This window comes from Anomaloglossus baeobatrachus, chromosome 10 (genome assembly GCF_048569485.1).
Source record: "Anomaloglossus baeobatrachus isolate aAnoBae1 chromosome 10, aAnoBae1.hap1, whole genome shotgun sequence".
NCBI lineage: Eukaryota > Metazoa > Chordata > Amphibia > Anura > Aromobatidae > Anomaloglossus > Anomaloglossus baeobatrachus.
This window is the reverse complement of record NC_134362.1, coordinates 198,360,984-198,379,123: the sequence shown is the minus strand read 5'-3', so window position 1 is coordinate 198,379,123 and position 18,140 is coordinate 198,360,984. Positions and strand designations below refer to the sequence as shown.

The following is an 18,140-nucleotide window of genomic DNA, read 5'->3' as shown; positions in this document are numbered from 1 at the left end:
CATTCATTTTAGATTACAAGGTCATGCCTTCTGACTCAGCACTCCTTCCTATCAACTTCAGGAGATTATTACATTTCCTTTTAGCAAGTTCCTGCCCGCTTATAAAATTGTAGGCTTTTTCAGCCTGGGTTGAGGCATCGGTAAGTAGGAACTTGACAAATAGATATGCATTGACGCTGCCTGCTGGGCTCACATAAAAAGGAATGGACCAAATAGTATAAAATTTACAACACTGGTATTTTATACTATGCAATTGTAGACTATATCCCCTTTGGTCCATTCCTGTCAATATATGATTTATCCATTTATACTGGCCGTTAAGATACGGGCAGATGCAGCTACTGTAATATTGTGCCACTCCTTATAAGTGCGGCTTGACATCCCTCCCTATATTCCAAAAATGTTATCCTATATATGATGAAATTTTTATATGAATTTTGCACGAGCACTTTGTATAAATAAAATTTGATTTGATAAATATAAAGTACGATTCCTGGATTCTTTATAGGTTGCTATTATTGTATTGGAATCTATTTCAGAACTATGAGAGGCCTTATATAGGTTATTTGACATTGTTATGTTTCTGTATTTTCAGACGCCTCAACCATTAACTTTATGGATTATAAAAAGCGTGATAAAACATGGATTAACCAGATAGGATCTCTTTTTGGTGAAGGAGGTGCCGTAGAACAGGATACATGTAATATTAGGGACCTGAAGCTCAAGGTAAAAGATTCGCTTAAAAAGCGTACCCGCCTATGGTGGAACAAGGTGTCATTAGAAAATTATCTTCAGAAAAATATTATTCCACGCGGGTTGAGAATACAAGTTTTCCCCACTACAGAAATTACGGATTCCCTTTTCATAGAAAGATGGGAGGAAGCACTAACCAAATGCTCAAGTACACTGATTGAGTTATTAATTGGGTTGGATAAAAAATCTATTGAAGCAGTGGAGAAAGAGATTGATAACTATAAAACACAAATTGAAGAAAAACTTACCACTGATGAACATTCCAAATTTGATAAAGAAATAGGATCTTGAGATTAATAAGTGTGAGAAAGAGGTACAAGAGAGAAAGATTAAAAAATATCAGCGAGATCAATTAGACTACCGTAACCACAAGGTCTATAGGTGGTACAATAATAATCAGAGAAACAAGAATAAAACTGGACGAAATTCACGATCTTCATCAATAACATCAAATATCTCTGAAGAAACATGTGGCGAGCATTTTTTAGCCAGGCGGCAAGGGAGGGGAGAAGTCTCGGAACATGGCCCCCTACTCGATGCCATAGCCTCAGGAAGTTCCGGAAGGGTACTAAGGAACCAGAAAAAGTGGGGATACAAACCCAAGACAAACTAAAGGTAATCAATTTGTCAAATATAAAACTTACAACAAATCAAATTAATGTCTTGGAAAAAGGGCTAACATTTGCCCCTACAGCCAAATGTGACCACTTTACGCTTGTAAAAGACCTAGAATTATTTGCTAGGAAGCTGAGATTTAAGAAATTTTTTTCCTCTAATGATGATAAACATTTCTCCACGTTTAGGGAACAGCAAGCCCTCTCTGATTTGGAAAGTCTACTTGATGAACAACAAGAGCCTGATGACCACACTCGAGCACGTTTTCCCACATATCTGCACAGCCGATCACAAGTGTTTCCCCCCCATGGACTGAGTCCAAATGTGGACATCTTTGTTGAGCTGGTAAGAAAAGATCTATCCTCTATTCCTGAAAAAGTAATAAACTATAACTTGACATTTAAGGAAAGAGAAGCTATTAAAGAATTAAAAAATATGAAGAATATAGTAATAAAACCAGCAGATAAAGGGGGTAACCTTGTGATTTGGCCTGCAGATATGTATGAGCGTGAAGCTCTACGCCAGCTGAGATCATCAGTGTGTTATAAGAAATTGGATAGTAATCCTACTACATCATATAAAAAGATACTAGATGAAATTATTGAAACAGGCTTTGATAGGGGAATCATCTCAGCCAAAATGAGGGATGGGCTCATGACGGAATCTCCAAGAACTCCAACCTTCTATATAACACCAAAAGTCCATAAAGATAAAAATAATCCCCCAGGACGCCCAATAATATCTGGGATTGGGGGCTTAAATGAGAAAATATGCAGATTTGTTGACTTTTATCTCCAGGAATGCGTCGGAACCCTGCCTTCACATATTAGAGACACTACAGACATACTCAAGCGCCTCGACAGTATTCAGCTAGAACCAGATATGATTCTGGTCACATGCGATGTAGAGGCGCTATATACATCTATTGCTCATGACCATGGGACCACTGCATGTAGGACCTTTCTGCGGATGACTAATATGGACAGAGAACTAATTCAATTCGTTATGGAGTTATTGGACTTTGTTCTAACTCATAACTACTTCGTTTTTAAGGACCGCTATTACCTACAGCTCCAGGGAGTGGCAATGGGGGCGACTTGTGCGCCCTCATATGCCAACCTCTTCCTGGGGTTGTGGGAGCGGGATGTTGTCCAGTCCGTAGAGGGGTTTGATGCAGTGGTCTCATGGTACAGGTACATCGATGATGTCCTATTTGTATGGCAGGGGTCTGAGGCATCCCTGGAGACATTCCTGCAAAATTTGAATAAAAATGATCTAAATATTAAATTAACATCAAAATATGACTATTGGAAGGTGGAGTTCCTGGACGTTCTGATCATGAGAAATGAAGACGGTCATTTGAGCACGGATGTGTTTAAAAAATCTACGGCTACAAATACACTTTTGCATGCGTCCTCTTCCCACCACCCCCAGACCATTAAAGCAGTACCAACAGGGCAATTTCTGCGTATGCGGAGAATCTGCTCCAGTGCGGGAAAGTTTGAAAATCAAGCTAGACTCCTGAGTGACAACCTAGCTGAGAGAGGCTATAAACCAAAAAATATAAGATCAGGATACATTAGAGCAGCCAAAAGTAATCGTGAGTCTCTTTTAACAACCAAAAACAGAAATAACAGTAGAGACCTACAACCTGTGAGATTTATCACAGCATTTAACAATAGATGGTATGAAATTAAAACCATTTTTCAGAGACATTGGCAGATATTGCTGGCAGACAAAGATCTAGCCAGACATCTGACTCCATATCCATCAATGACTTGGCGCAGATCCAAAAATCTCAAAGATCTACTAACCCGTAGCCACTATGTCCCTTTGAATAATAATCCATTCAGTCAAAAAGGACCCAAATGGGGCTGTTACAAATGCGGGACTTGCTCCGCATGTAAATATGTGCAGAGATGTACAACATTTGAGAACAGTGGGGGAACAAAAAACTACTCCATTACATTCAATATCACGTGTAAGACTGAAATGGTGATATATCATGCTAGCTGTTCATGCAACATGATATATATTGGTATGACCACCAGACAGCTAAGAGTGAGAACTCTGGAGCACATCCGCGATATCAACGCTAAGGGATGTAAAGATATCAGTGAGCTAAAAACAATACCAAAACACTTTTTCCTTTACCATAAGTGCAACCCCACTAGCCTCAAAGTAAAAGGTATCGATCATGTCAGCCTGGGAGCCAGAGGGGGAAACTACAAAAATGAACTTTTAAAAAAAGAAACAAAATGGATTGTAGTACTTGACACCATGGCCCCAAGAGGGCTAAACGAATCCTTGAGCTTCAGGTCCTTTTTGCATGTGTAGCGCGAATTTTAACACACCTTATTTCATTATATAAGTTTTTAATATAATTTCCTGTTCTTTTTCTATGCCTCTGTCTCTAGCATATAGCAATATCACACGCTACAGAAAACATCCACTCTGTTGAATTCTATGGACCCTCTCTCTCTTTGATGATAAAAAAGTCCAATGCTATAATGTTAGCCATATGGATGAATAGAACTGAATATTGAAAAGCTGGAAAATACTTGGACTGCAGATGGACGTAGTGATTCAACACTAAGTACAATGTGTATGCTTGCATATACACAATAAGATATGGGAGACACTATGTCAGTGTTATTATATAATTGTATGCTGGTAACACATTATGATTATTCATGTATTTATATGTGAATGTTTTCAGATATATGCTCAAGTTTGAGTTTTAAAACTAATTAATATAATTTTCTTACATGATTGAGTTTGGCTGCCGCCTGACGCTGGGGGACGCAGTGTCTGTGTGCGCTGTGCAGTTCCTGCGCGTGACTCGCCGACAGAGTGGGTTGGCATGGAGACCGGAATACACATCCGGTCTCCATGCCCGCTCCGTGTCACGTGGCCGCTGACTGCAGAGTTGCGGTCACGTGGCGCGTGACGTGCTCGATAGGCGACTGGCGCCCAGGATGCGCATCACACAGGCGTATGCGTCCATACACCCGACCGGAGACGTGCACCTGAACTCAATCATGGACCCTTTATAAAGGGTATATGCTATAGACTGCACATACCTCCTGATGAAACCGGCAGTGCGGTGAAACGCGCGTCGAGGTTGGAGTAGGTGCAAGCTACGGTGCTGCTGTGGACGCATATTGGGTACAAAATGACAACAGGTATGTGGACTGAACTATGGGGCTAAGCAGATAGATGGAGGCAACGCTATGGTCACATGCCTGCTACTTTAAACTACTATGACATGCTAATTATAGTGTCCTCTAATCAGTCTACATAGCGTCTGGTAATATACCCATACTTTACATAGGATGTTCGTATTTTCACAATAGTATAAAATTTACAACACTGGTATTTTATACTATGCAATTGTAGACTATATCCCCTTTGGTCCATTCCTGTCAATATATGATTTATCCATTTATACTGGCCGTTAAGATACGGGCAGATGCAGCTACTGTAATATTGTGCCACTCCTTATAAGTGCGGCTTGACATCCCTCCCTATATTCCAAAAATGTTATCCTATATATGATGAAATTTTTATATGAATTTTGCACGAGCACTTTGTATAAATAAAATTTGATTTGATAAATATAAAGTACGATTCCTGGATTCTTTATAGGTTGCTATTATTGTATTGGAATCTATTTCAGAACTATGAGAGGCCTTATATAGGTTATTTGTTCACATTTGTTTGTTAGGAAGTGCCATTTATTTTAGATTATAGGATCATGCCTTCTGACTGAGCACTCCTTACTAGCTGAAGGCAATTTTCTATTTCCTATTAGCAGGTTCCTGCCAGCCCATAAAATTGTAGGGTAGAGGAATCAATAGCTAGGGACCTGTCAGAAAGCAACGCCTTGACGCTGGCTGCTGGGCTCACATAAAACTGACCTTCTTAATGCTCTAAGTGTCTCAATTCAATTTTTAATTGATTTCCTTAGCAGTAATGCATGTCCATATTCCTGTATTCAAGGTTTGCATTACTTAGTGTCTCAGAGTGCAGCTGTTTATTAGAATATGTTACACCTGTTCACATTTGTCTGTTAGGAAGTGCCATTCATTTTAGATTACAGAGTCATGCCTGTTGCCTGAGCACTCCTTCCCATCACTTTCAGGAGATTATTACATTTCCTTTTAGCGAGTTGCTGTACACCAATAATATTGTGGGCTTTTTCACCTTGGGTAGAGGCACCAGTAGGTAGAGACCTAGCAGAAAGATATGCCTTGACGCTGGCTGCTGGGACATGCTTTCTCACTGAGCACTCCTTACCTGCTTAAGGCAATTTTAAATTTCCTATTAGCAGGTTCCTGACTGTCCATAAAATTGTAAGCTGTTTTAGCCCGGTTAGAGGCATCAGTAGGTAGGGACTTGTCAAAAATATACGCCTTGACGCTGGGTGCTGGGCTCAGCTTATGTGCCAAGTGTCTACATTTTTAAATGGATTTTCTTAAAAGTAACTAATGTCCAAATTCCTGTATTCAATGTTTGCATGCTTTAGCATCTCAGAGTGCAGCTATTTGTTAGAATATGGTGCATGTTCAGTTTGCACCTGTTCACATTTGTCTGTTGTTAGGAAGTACTGTTCGATATTTTTTTTTTTTTTTTTAACCCCTTTAAACCAGTCATTAGTTACTTACCAGTTTGGAATCTCTGTTTTTACGAGCAAGTAGAGCAGGACGGACAGAAGATCATCTGCGCACATAGTCTCCATGTTCACTGAAACGGGAGAAAAAATAAATAAATATAAAAATAAATAATAAAATATATTTATATATAAATATATTATAATATTTAATATTAATTGAAATATTTTATATATTAATTAAAATATAGATGTTAATTAAAATTTATATATATATATATATATATATATATATATATATATATATATATATATATATATATATATATATATATATATATTATATATATATAAAAACATACATACACACATTAAATATTTTAATATATTAATTAATATTATTTATTATAATATTTTATATTATATATAATATATATATATAATATTTTATATATTAATTCAAATATAGATGTTAATTAAAAAAAAAAAAAATTATATATATATATATATATATATATATATATATATATATATATATATATATATATATATATATATATATATATATATATATATATATATATATATTAATTAAAGAAGGGAATTTTGTTACTTACCGTAAATTCCTTTTCTTCTAGCTCCAATTGGGAGACCCAGACGATTGGGTGTATAGCTACTGCCTCCGGAGGCCACACAAAGTATTACACTAAAAAGTGTAAGGCCCCTCCCCTTCTGCATATACACCCCCCGTGGGATCACGGGCTCCTCAGTTTTAGTGCAAAAGCAAGAAGGAGGAAAGCCAATAACTGGTTAAACAAATTCAATCCGAAGGAACATCGGAGAACTGAAACCATTCAACATGAACAACATGTGTACCCGAAAAAAACAAAAATCCCGAAGGAAACAGGGCGGGTGCTGGGTCTCCCAATTGGAGCTAGAAGAAAAGGAATTTACGGTAAGTAACAAAATTCCCTTCTTCTTCGGCGCTCCATTGGGAGACCCAGACGATTGGGACGTCCAAAAGCAGTCCCTGGGTGGGTAAATTAATACCTCAAGTTAGGGCCGTAAAACAGCCCTTCCCTACATGGAGGCAATCGCCGCCTGCAGGACTCTTCTACCTAGGCTGGCATCCGCCTAAGCGTAGGTGTGCACCTGATAATGCTTGGTGAAAGTGTGCAGACTCGACCAGGTAGCTGCCTGGCACACCTGCTGAGCCGTAGCCTGGTGCCGTAATGCCCAGGACGCACCCACGGCTCTGGTAGAATGGGCCTTCAGCCCTGATGGAACCGGAAGCCCAGCAGAACGGTAGGCTTCAAGAATTGGTTCCTTGATCCATCGAGCCAGGGTGGATTTGGAAGCCTGCGACCCTTTACGCTGACCAGAGTCAAGTACAAAGAGTGCATCCGAGCGGCGCAGGGGCGCCGTGCGGGAAATGTAGATTCTGAGTGCTCTCACCAGATCTAACAAGTGCAAATCCATTTCATATCGATGAACTGGATGAGGACAAAAGGAAGGTAAGGAGATATCCTGATTGAGATGAAAGGGGGATACCACCTTAGGGAGAAACTCCGGAATCGGGCGCAGCACTACCTTGTCTTGGTGAAACACCAGGAAGGGAGCTTTGGCTGACCGCGCTGCTAGTTCGGACACTCTCCGAAGAGATGTGACCGCTACCAGAAAGGCCACTTTCTGTGAAAGTCGAGAAAGTGAAACATCCCTCAGAGGCTCAAAGGACGGCTTCTGGAGAGCAATTAGTACCCTGTTCAGATCCCATGGGTCTAACGGCCTCTTGTACGGAGGGACAATGTGACAAACCCCCTGCAGGAACGTGCGTACCTGAGGAAGTCGTGCTAGGCGCTTCTGAAAGAATACAGACAGCGCTGGGACTTGTCCTTTAAGGGAGCCGAGCGACAAACCTTTTTCCAAACCAGATTGCAGGAAGGAAAGAAAAGTAGGCAATGCAAATGGCCAGGGAGACACTCCCTGAGCAGAGCACTAAGATAAGAATATCTTCCACGTCCTGTGGTAGATCTTGGCAGACGTCGGTTTCCTAGCCCGTCTCATGGTGGCAATGACGTCTTGAGATAATCCTGAAGACGCTAGGATCCAGGACTCAATGGCCACACAGTCAGGTTCAGGGCCGTAGAATTCAGACAGAAAAACGGCCCTTGGGACAGTAAGTCTGGCCGGTCTGGTAGTGCCCACGGTTGGCCGACCGTGAGATGCCACAGATCCGGGTACCACGACCTCCTCGGCCAGTCTGGGGCGACGAGGATGGCGCGGCGGCAATCGGAGCTGATCTTGCGTAGCACTCTGGGCAACAGTGCCAGAGGGGTAAACACATAGGGTAGCTGGAACTGCGACCCATCCCGAACTAAGGCGCCTGCCGCCAGAGCTCTTTGATCGTGAGACCGCGCCATGAAAATCGGGACCTTGTTGTTGTGCCGAGACGCCATTAGGTCGACGTCCGGCATCCCCCAGCGGCTACAGATTTCCTGAAACACGTCCGGGTGCAGAGACCATTCCCCTGCGTCCATACCCTGGCAACTGAGGAAGTCTGCTTCCCAGTTTTCTACGCCCGGGATGTGAACTGCGGATATGGTGGATGCCGTGTCTTCCACCCACATCAGAATCCGCCGGACTGCCTGGGAGGCTTGCCGACTGCGTGTTCCGCCTTGGTGGTTGATGTATGCCACCGCTGTGGAGTTGTCCGACTGAATTCGGATCTGTTTGCCTTCCAGCCACTGCTGGAAGGCTTGCAGGGCAAGATACACTGCCCAGATTTCCAGAACATTGATCTGAAGGGTGGACTCTTGCTGAGTCCACGTACCCTGAGCCCTGTGGTGGAGAAAGACTGCTCCCCACCCTGACAGACTCGCGCCTGTCGTGACCACCGCCCAGGATGGGGGTAGGAAGGACTTTCCTTTTGACAATGAGGTGGGAAGAAGCCACCACTGAAGAGAGTCCTTGACCGTCTGAGAAAGGGAGACGTTCCTGTCTAGGGACGTCGACTTCCCATCCCATTGGCGGAGAATGTCCCATTGCAGTGGACGCAGATGAAACTGCGCGAAAGGGACTGCTTCCATTGCTGCTACCATCTTCGCTAAGAAGTGCATGAGGCGTCTTAAGGGGTGTGACTGGCCTTGAAGGAGAGATTGCACCCCTGTCTGTAGTGAACGCTGTTTGTTCAGCGGAAGCTTCACTATCGCTGAGAGAGTATGAAACTCCATGCCAAGATATGTCAGTGATTGGGCCGGTGTCAGATTTGACTTTGGAAAATTGATGATCCACCCGAAACTCTGGAGAGTTTCCAGAGCAATGTTCAGGCTGTGTTGGCATGCCCCTTGAGAGGGTGCCTTGACAAGTAGATCGTCCAAGTAAGGGATCACAGAGTGACCCTGAGAGTGCAGGACTGCTACCACTGCTGCCATGACCTTGGTGAAAACCCGTGGGGCTGTCGCCAGACCGAAGGGCAGGGCTACAAACTGAAGATGCTCGTCTTCTATAACGAATCGTAGCAACGCTGGTGCTCTGGAGCAATCGGCACGTGGAGATAAGCATCCTGATGTCTATTGATGCTAGGAGATCTCCTTGAGACATTGAGGCAAAGACGGAGCGGAGGGATTCCATCCGGAACCGCCTGGTTTTCAAGCAGTTATAGGTCCAGAACGGAACGGAAAGAGCCGTCCTTTTTTGGCACCACAACCAGATTGGAGTAAAAACCGTGACCTTGTTCCTGCAGAGGAACAGGGATTACCACTCCTTCTGCCTGCAGAAGAGCATCGGCTCGGTCGGGAGGTGGGGAAGTTCTGAAGAATCGAGCCGGAGGACGAGCACAGAACTCTATCCTGTACACGTGAGACAAAATGTCTCTCACCCACCGGTTTTTGACCTGTGGCAGCTAAATGTCGCCAAAGCGGGAGAGTCTGCCACCGACCGCGGATGCGGAGAGAGAGGGCTGAAAGTCATGAGGAAACCGCCTTGGTAGCGGTTCCTCCGGCTGCCTTCTTTGGGCGTGATTGAGCCCGCCAGGAATCTGAGCCCCTCTGAGCCTTTTGAGTCCTTATGGACGAGGAAAACTGGGACCTGCCCGAGCCTGGAAAGGACCGAAACCTCGACTGTCCTTTCCTCTGTTGGGTTTTGTTTGATCTGGGCTGGTGTAAGGAAGAATCCTTACCCTTGGACTGTTTAATGATTTCATCCAATCGCTCACCAAACAGTCTGTCACCAGATAATGGCAAACTGGTTAAACACTTTTTGGAAGCAGAATCTGCCTTCCATTCCCTTAACCACAAGGCTCTGCGTAAAAACAACGGAGTTGGCGGACGCCACTGACGTACGGCTCGTAGAGTCCAGGACAGCATTAATAGCGTAAGTCGCAATGCAAACATATGCGAGGTTAAGGACGCCATCTGCGGCACAGATGTACGTGTGGCGCTGTCCACCTGCGCCAGACCAGCTGAAATAGCTTGGAGCGCCCATACGGCTGCGAATGCCGGAGCAAACGACACGCCGATAGCTTCATAGACAGATTTCAACCAGAGGTCCATCTGTCTGTCAATGGCATCTTTAAGTGAAGTCCCATCTTCCACTGCAACTATGGATCTAGCCGCAAGCCTGGAGATTGGGGGATCCACCTTTGGACACTGGGTCCAGCGCTTGACCACGTCAGGGGGAAAGGGATAACGTGTATCCTAGAGACGTGTGGAGAAACGCTTGTCTGGATAAGCGTGGTGTTTCTGGACTGCTTCTCTGAAGTCAGAGTGGCCCAAAAAGTACTGAATTTACGCTTGGGATACCTGAAATGGAATTTCTCCTGCTGCGAAGCTGACTCCTCCACTGGAGGGGCTGAGGGAGAAATATCCACCAGTCTATTGATGGACGCTATGAGATCGTTCACCATGGCGTCACTATTAGGAGCATCCAGATTGAAAGCGGTCTCAGGATCAGAATCCTGATCAGCTACCTCTGCCTCATCATACAGAGAATCCTCTCGCTGAGACCCTGACCAGTGTGTGAAGTCGAGGGTCTCTCCCAGCGAGCTCGCTTAGGCTGACTGGGACGGTCGTCCGTGCAGAGCCTTCAGCCTGGGATGTATGGGACCCCCTTGGAGCACGTATTAGTTCCAACTGAGGGAGACCGGGGGGCATTGTTCAACAGTGCCCATTGTCTGAGTCACCGGCCTGGACTGCAAGTTTCTAGAATCTTGGTCATAGTCCCAGACATTTTATCCGCAAAAAACTGCAAACTCTGTCCTCTGGACAGTTTCACAGGTGGCTCTCTCTGGGCCACCACTAGCAGAGACTCTACCCAATGGGGGTTAGTGGAACCTGCCGGTAAAACAGCCTCACTTGCGGTACAGACAGCATAGAAAGCCTGTGCCCTGGCACCCTTGCTTTTCTGCGGACGACATGCTGTTGTCTCCTCAGAGCAATCCAGGGGTATATAGCCAAGAAGCGACCGTACAGTGCAAATATAGGTACCAGCATAAAGTACACAAAACACTGTGGCACTCGTGGGGTCAGCACCAAGGTGCTGCTTACCGCCCGCTTAAGTGGGTGTGTGGTCGCCAGAATCCCTTGACCGGGTCTCCCAGAGCCTGTGTCCGTTCTCCAGCTTAGACTGCATGCAGGAATGGCTGCCGGCGTCCTGTGAAGAGGGGCGGGCCGTGGGCGTGCCCCAGACAAAGAGCGGGAAACTGGCGTCCCACTGTGCCCAGTGAGGGGGCTGGAGTATGTAAATAAGACTCCAGCCCTCGGTGCTGACCATTGTACAGCGTCCCGCCCCTTCCCTGACTGGCAGGCCCGGGGGCGGGAAGGAAACGAAACTAGGCCGCAAAAGCCGGGGACTCGATTTATAAGCGCTGCCGTCGTAAAAGCACGGTCAGCGCGGAAGTCCCCGGCGCACCACAAGTCTCATCCGCGCCGCAGCTTCTAGCAGTGGCCGGCGCGGCAGTTTCCCACCCATTAACTCACTCAGCAAAGCTGCAGTGAGTATAGCCCCAGCGCGCAGCGCTGTTGTCCCCGGCGCACTAACACACCCAGCATGCTGGTGTGTGTGTGCGTGGTCTGTACGGGGACACAGAGTACCTTAACGTTGCAGGGCCTTGTCCCTGACGATACTCAGCTCCATTCCAGCAGGATCTCCGGGTCTGTGGATGGAGCCCGGCCTCAGAGCCTGGAGGCCGGTAAGATCCCACTTCACCCAGAGCCCTCAGGGGGATGGGGAAGGAAAGCAGCATGTGGGCTCCAGCCTCCGTACCCGCAATGGGTACCTCAACCTTAACAAACACCGCCGACAAAAGTGGGGTGAGAAGGGAGCATGCTGGGGGCCCTAGTATGGGCCCTCTTTTCTTCCATCCGACATAGTCAGCAGCTGCTGCTGACTAAACAGTGGAGCTATGCGTGCATGTCTGCCTCCTTCGCACAAAGCATAAAACTGAGGAGCCCGTGATCCCACGGGGGGTGTATATGCAGAAGGGGAGGGGCCTTACACTTTTTAGTGTAATACTTTGTGTGGCCTCCGGAGGCAGTAGCTATACACCCAATCGTCTGGGTCTCCCAATGGAGCGCCGAAGAAAAATGTAATATCTATACACACATATTTTATTTTTTTCTTAATTAAAATATATATATATATATATATATATATATATATATATATATATATATATATATATATATATATATATATATATATATATATATATATATATATATATATATATATATATATATATATATATATATATATATATATATATATATAATATACATATTTTAATTAGGATATATTAAATATTTTATCATATATTAAATATTTTTATACATTAAATATTTTAACATATATTAAATATTTTAATTAAGATATACAATTTTTTTTTTTTAAATTAAACAAAAAAAAACAAAAAAAAAAAACAACAACAACAACTTTTCAGGACCGAGCCACCTACGGTTCTGCAGTGAAAGGCCTGGACACCGCTCACCTCTCTGGCTGGGGGAATGCATGATGGTCTGCACCACCTTCTTCAGGCACAGCAGCTTTTGCTGGGGGGACGTGCAGCGGTTAAGGTGACCGAGGACTCGCTTGGCACGGGGAATGTTAATACTGCAGGTGACACCAAACATTAAAAATGACCACTTGCTGCCACTAATTATCCATTCCCCAACACGGAAGAGAAGAGCTCTCCAATGTATGGGGCGTGAACACTTTTGCAATCACTTTATCTCACCTGATTCACATCCCACCTCCCTTCCCAGGTCACCTCGGGTGGCCCCATGACAGCTCTTCCTCACCTGAACTCGGTCTTAACGCCTATATCCTTCTGCTGCAGGTCTTGAAGACTTCTCGTAATCTTGTTAAAAACGGCATCCTGGCAATTAGATCCAAACAAACAATTAGCAAAGAGATCAATGAGCTGCGTTATCTGAGGTCGGCTCAGCCCAACGGAAGAGATTGGCAAATATTACAGATCACGGAGAACGCTGCCTGTATTACAAGTATAGATGTAGCAGATTTCTCAGTAAGGCTATGTGCCCACGCTGCGGAAAATGCGTGGATTTTGCCGTGGATTTCTCGCGGAAAAGCCGTGGATTTTCCAGAAATCTGCAGCACAGCTACTCCCCAGCCATTTCTATGGCATTTGGGAAATGCTGTGCCCACGCTGCGCAGCGGAAATCGTGCGGATTTTCGTGCGGAAAAATCTGCAGCATGTCAATAATTGTTGCGGATTTTCGTGCGGATTTTGCCTATTCATTCAATTGAGAGAAAAAGAAGGGAATTTTGTTTACTTACCATAAATTCCTTTTCTTCTAGCTCCAATTGGGAGACCCAGACAATTGGGTGTATAGCTATGCCTCCGGAGGCCACACAAAGCACTACACTAAAAGTGTAAAGCCCCTCCCCTTCTGCCTATACACCCCCCGTGCTCACGGGCTCCTCAGTTTTGGTGCAAAAGCAGGAAGGAGGAAAAAATTATAATTGGTTTAAAGTAAATTCAATCCGAAGGAATATCGGAGAACTGAAACCATTCAACATGAACAACATGTGTACACAAAAAACAGGGGCGGGTGCTGGGTCTCCCAATAGGAGCTAGAAGAAAAGGAATTTACGGTAAGTAAACAAAATTCCCTTCTTCTTTGTCGCTCCATTGGGAGACCCAGACAATTGGGACGTCCAAAAGCAGTCCCTGGGTGGGTAAATAATACCTCATAATAGAGCCGCAACCGGCTCCGTCCTACAGGTGGGCAACCGCCGCCTGAAGGACTCGCCTACCTAGGCTGGCATCTGCCGAAGCATAGGTATGCACCTGATAGTGTTTCGTGAAAGTGTGCAGGCTCGACCAGGTAGCCGCCTGACACACCTGCTGAGCCGTAGCCTGGTGCCGCAAAGCCCAGGACGCTCCCACGGCCCTGGTAGAATGGGCCTTCAGCCCTGAGGGAACCGGAAGCCCGGAGGAACGATAAGCCTCGAGAATTGGTTCCTTGATCCACCGAGCCAGGGTTGATTTGGAAGCTTGTGTCCCTTTACGCTGGCCAGCGACAAGGACAAAGAGTGCATCCGAGCGGCGCAGGGGCGCCGTACGAGAAATGTAGAATCTGAGTGCTCTCACCAGATCTAACAAGTGCAAATCCTTTTCACATTGGTGAACTGGATGAGGACAAAAAGAGGGTAAGGAGATATCCTGATTGAGATGAAAGGGGGATACCACCTTAGGGAGAAATTCCGGAACCGGACGCAGAACCACCTTGTCCTGGTGAAACACCAGGAAGGGGGCTTTGCATGACAGCGCTGCTAGCTCAGACACTCTCCGAAGTGATGTGACTGCCACTAGGAAGACCACCTTCTGTGAAAGGCGTGAGAGAGAGATATCCCTCATTGGCTCGAACGGTGGTTTCTGAAGAGCCATCAGCACCCTGTTCAGATCCCAGGGTTCTAACGGACGCTTGTAAGGAGGGACGATGTGACAAACCCCCTGCAGGAACGTGCGTACCTGTGGAAGTCTGGCTAGGCGCTTCTGAAAAAAGACAGAGAGCGCAGAGACTTGTCCCTTAAGGGAGCCTAGTGACAAACCCTTTTCTAATCCGGATTGAAGGAAGGACAGAAAAGTGGGCACGGTAAACGGCCAGGGAGAAACACCCTGAGCAGAGCACCACGACAGGAAAATTTTCCACGTCCTGTGGTAGATCTTGGCGGACGTTGGTTTCCTAGCCTGTCTCATGGTGGCAATGACCTCTTGAGATAATCCTGAAGACGCTAGGAACCAGGACTCAATGGCCACACAGTCAGGTTGAGGGCCGCAGAATTCAGATGGAAAAACGGCCCTTGAGACAGCAAGTCTGGTCGGTCTGGTAGTGCCCACGGTTGGCCGACCGTGAGATGCCACAGATCCGGGTACCACGACCTCCTCGGCCAGTCTGGAGCGACGAGGATGGCGCGACGGCAGTCGGCCCTGATCTTGCGTAACACTCTGGGCAACAGTGCCAGAGGAGGAAACACATAAGGGAGTTGAAACTGCGACCAATCCTGAACTAAGGCGTCTGCCGCCAGAGCTCTGTGATCTTGAGACCGAGCCATGAACGTCGGGACCTTGTTGTTGTGCCGGGACGCCATTAGGTCGACGTCCGGCATGCCCCAGCGGCAACAGATCTCCTGAAACACGGCCGGGTGAAGGGACCATTCCCCTGCATCCATGCCCTGGCGACTGAGAAAGTCTGCTTCCCAGTTTTCTACGCCCGGGATGTGAACTGCGGATATGGTGGAGGCTGTGGCTTCCACCCATAGCAGAATCCGCCGGACCTCCTGGAAGGCTTGCCGACTGCGTGTCCCGCCTTGGTGGTTGATGTATGCCACCGCTGTGGAGTTGTCCGACTGAATTCGGATCTGTTTGCCTTCCAGCCACGGCTGGAACGCCTTTAGGGCAAGATACACTGCCCTTATCTCCAGAACATTGATCTGAAGGGAGGACTCTGTCTGAGTCCAAGTCCCCTGAGCCCTGTGGTGGAGAAAGACCGCTCCCCACCCTGACAGGCTCGCGTCCGTCGTGACCACAGCCCAGGATGGGGGCAGGAAGGATTTCCCCTTCGACAGAGAAGTGGGAAGAAGCCACCACTGAAGGGAAGCTTTGGCTGCCCGAGAAAGGGAGACGTTCCTGTCAAGGGACGTCGACTTCCTGTCCCATTTGCGGAGAATGTCCCATTGAAGTGGGCGCAGATGAAACTGCGCAAAAGGAACTGCCTCCATTGCTGCCACCATCTTCCCTAGGAAGTGCATGAGGCGCCTCAGGGGGTGTGACTGACCATGAAGGAGAGATTGCACCCCTGTCTGTAGTGAACGCTGTTTGTTCAGCGGAAGCTTCACTATCGCTGAGAGAGTATGAAACTCCATGCCAAGATATGTCAGTGATTGGGCCGGTGTCAGATTTGACTTTGGAAAATTGATGATCCACCCGAAACTCTGGAGAGTTTCCAGAGCAATGTTCAGGCTGTGTTGGCATGCCCCTTGAGAGGGTGCCTTGACAAGTAGATCGTCTAAGTAAGGGATCACCGAGTGTCCCTGAGAGTGTAGGATTGCCACCACTGTTGCCATGACCTTGGTGAAGACCCGTGGGGCTGTTGCCAGGCCAAAAGGTAGTGCCACGAACTGAAGGTGTTCGTCCCCTATGGCGAAGCGCAGGAAGCGCTGATGCTCTGGCGCAATCGGTACGTGGAGATAAGCATCTTTGATGTCTATTGATGCCAGGAAATCTCCTTGGGACATGGAGGCGATGACGGAGCGAAGCGATTCCATCCGGAACCGCCTGGTTTTCACATGCTTGTTGAGCAGCTTTAGGTCCAGAACGGGACGGAAGGATCCGTCCTTTTTTGGCACCATGAACAAGTTGGAGTAAAAACCGTGACCCCGTTGCTGAAGAGGAACCGGGATCACCACTCCTTCCGCCTTCAGGGTGCCCACCGCCTGCATAAGAGCCTCGGCTCTGTCGGGGGGTGGAGATGTTCTGAAGAAACGAGTCGGAGGACGAGAGTTGAACTCTATCCTGTAACCGTGAGACAGAATGTCTCTCACCCATCGGTCTTTTACTTGTGGCAGCCAGGCGTCGCAAAAGCGGGAGAGCCTGCCACCGACCGAGGATGCGGTTTGAAGAGGCCGAAAGTCATGAGGAGACCGCTTTGGGAGCGGTTCCTCCGGCGGTCTTTTTAGGACGTGACTTAGACCGCCATGCATCTGAGTTCCTCTGATCTGTCTGAGGCCTTTTGGACGAGGAAAATTGAGATCTGCCCGCAGTCCGAAAGGACCGAAACCTCGATTGTACCTTCCGTGGTTGAGGTCTGTTTGGTTTGGACTGGGGTAAGGATGAATCCTTTCCCTTGGATTGTTTAATGATTTCATCCAATCGCTCACCAAACAAGCGGTCGCCAGCCAATGGCAAACCGGTTAAGAACTTTTTGGAAGCAGAGTCTGCCTTCCATTCACGTAGCCACATGGCCCTGCGGAGTACCACCGAGTTGGCGGATGCCACCGCCGTACGGCTCGCCAAGTCCAGGACAGCATTAATGGCGTAGGACGCAAACGCCGACGCCTGAGTGGTTAAGGACACTACTTGCAGGGCAGATGTACGTGTTACTGCATGAATCTGCGCCTGACAAGCTGAGATAGCTTGGAGTGCCCATACGGCAGCGAATGCTGGAGCAAAAGACGCGCCGATAGCTTCATAGATGGATTTTAACCATAGTTCCATCTGTCTGTCAGTGGCATCTTTGAGTGAAGCCCCGTCTTCCACTGCAACTATGGATCTAGCCGCCAGTCTGGAGACTGGAGGATCCACCTTGGGACACTGAGCCCAGCCCTTGACAACCTCGGGGGGGAAGGGATAACGTGTGTCCTTAAGGCGCTTGGAAAAACGCTTGTCTGGACAAGCTCGGTGTTTCTGGATTGCCTCTCTGAAGTCAGAGTGATCCAGAAACATATTTAATGTACGCTTTGGAAACCTGAAACGGAATTTCTCCTGAGAAGCAGACTCCTCAATTGGAGGAGCTGGGGGAGAAATATCCAACACCTGATTGATGGTCGCTATAAGGTCATTCACTACTGCGTCACCTTCAGGTGTATCTAGGTTGAGAGCGGCTTCAGTATCAGAATCCTGATCTGATACCTCCGCTTC

The 18,140-nt window shown here is 46.7% G+C and overlaps 1 protein-coding gene across 3 annotated transcripts in view; it reads right to left on the bottom strand.

Moving 5' to 3' along the window:
- ANKRD27 (ankyrin repeat domain 27) overlaps positions 1–18,140 on the bottom strand; it is a 75,625-nt gene that overhangs the window by 20,850 nt on the left and 36,635 nt on the right. For all 3 annotated transcript variants that reach the window (XM_075326125.1, XM_075326127.1, XM_075326126.1), the window contains exons 9-11: positions 13,276–13,352; positions 12,966–13,087; positions 6,036–6,114 (exon numbers count right to left, since the gene is read on the bottom strand). In XM_075326125.1, the coding sequence (XP_075182240.1) occupies positions 6,036–6,114; positions 12,966–13,087; positions 13,276–13,352 (278 nt within the window). The remainder of the gene's footprint in view (positions 1–6,035; positions 6,115–12,965; positions 13,088–13,275; positions 13,353–18,140) is intronic.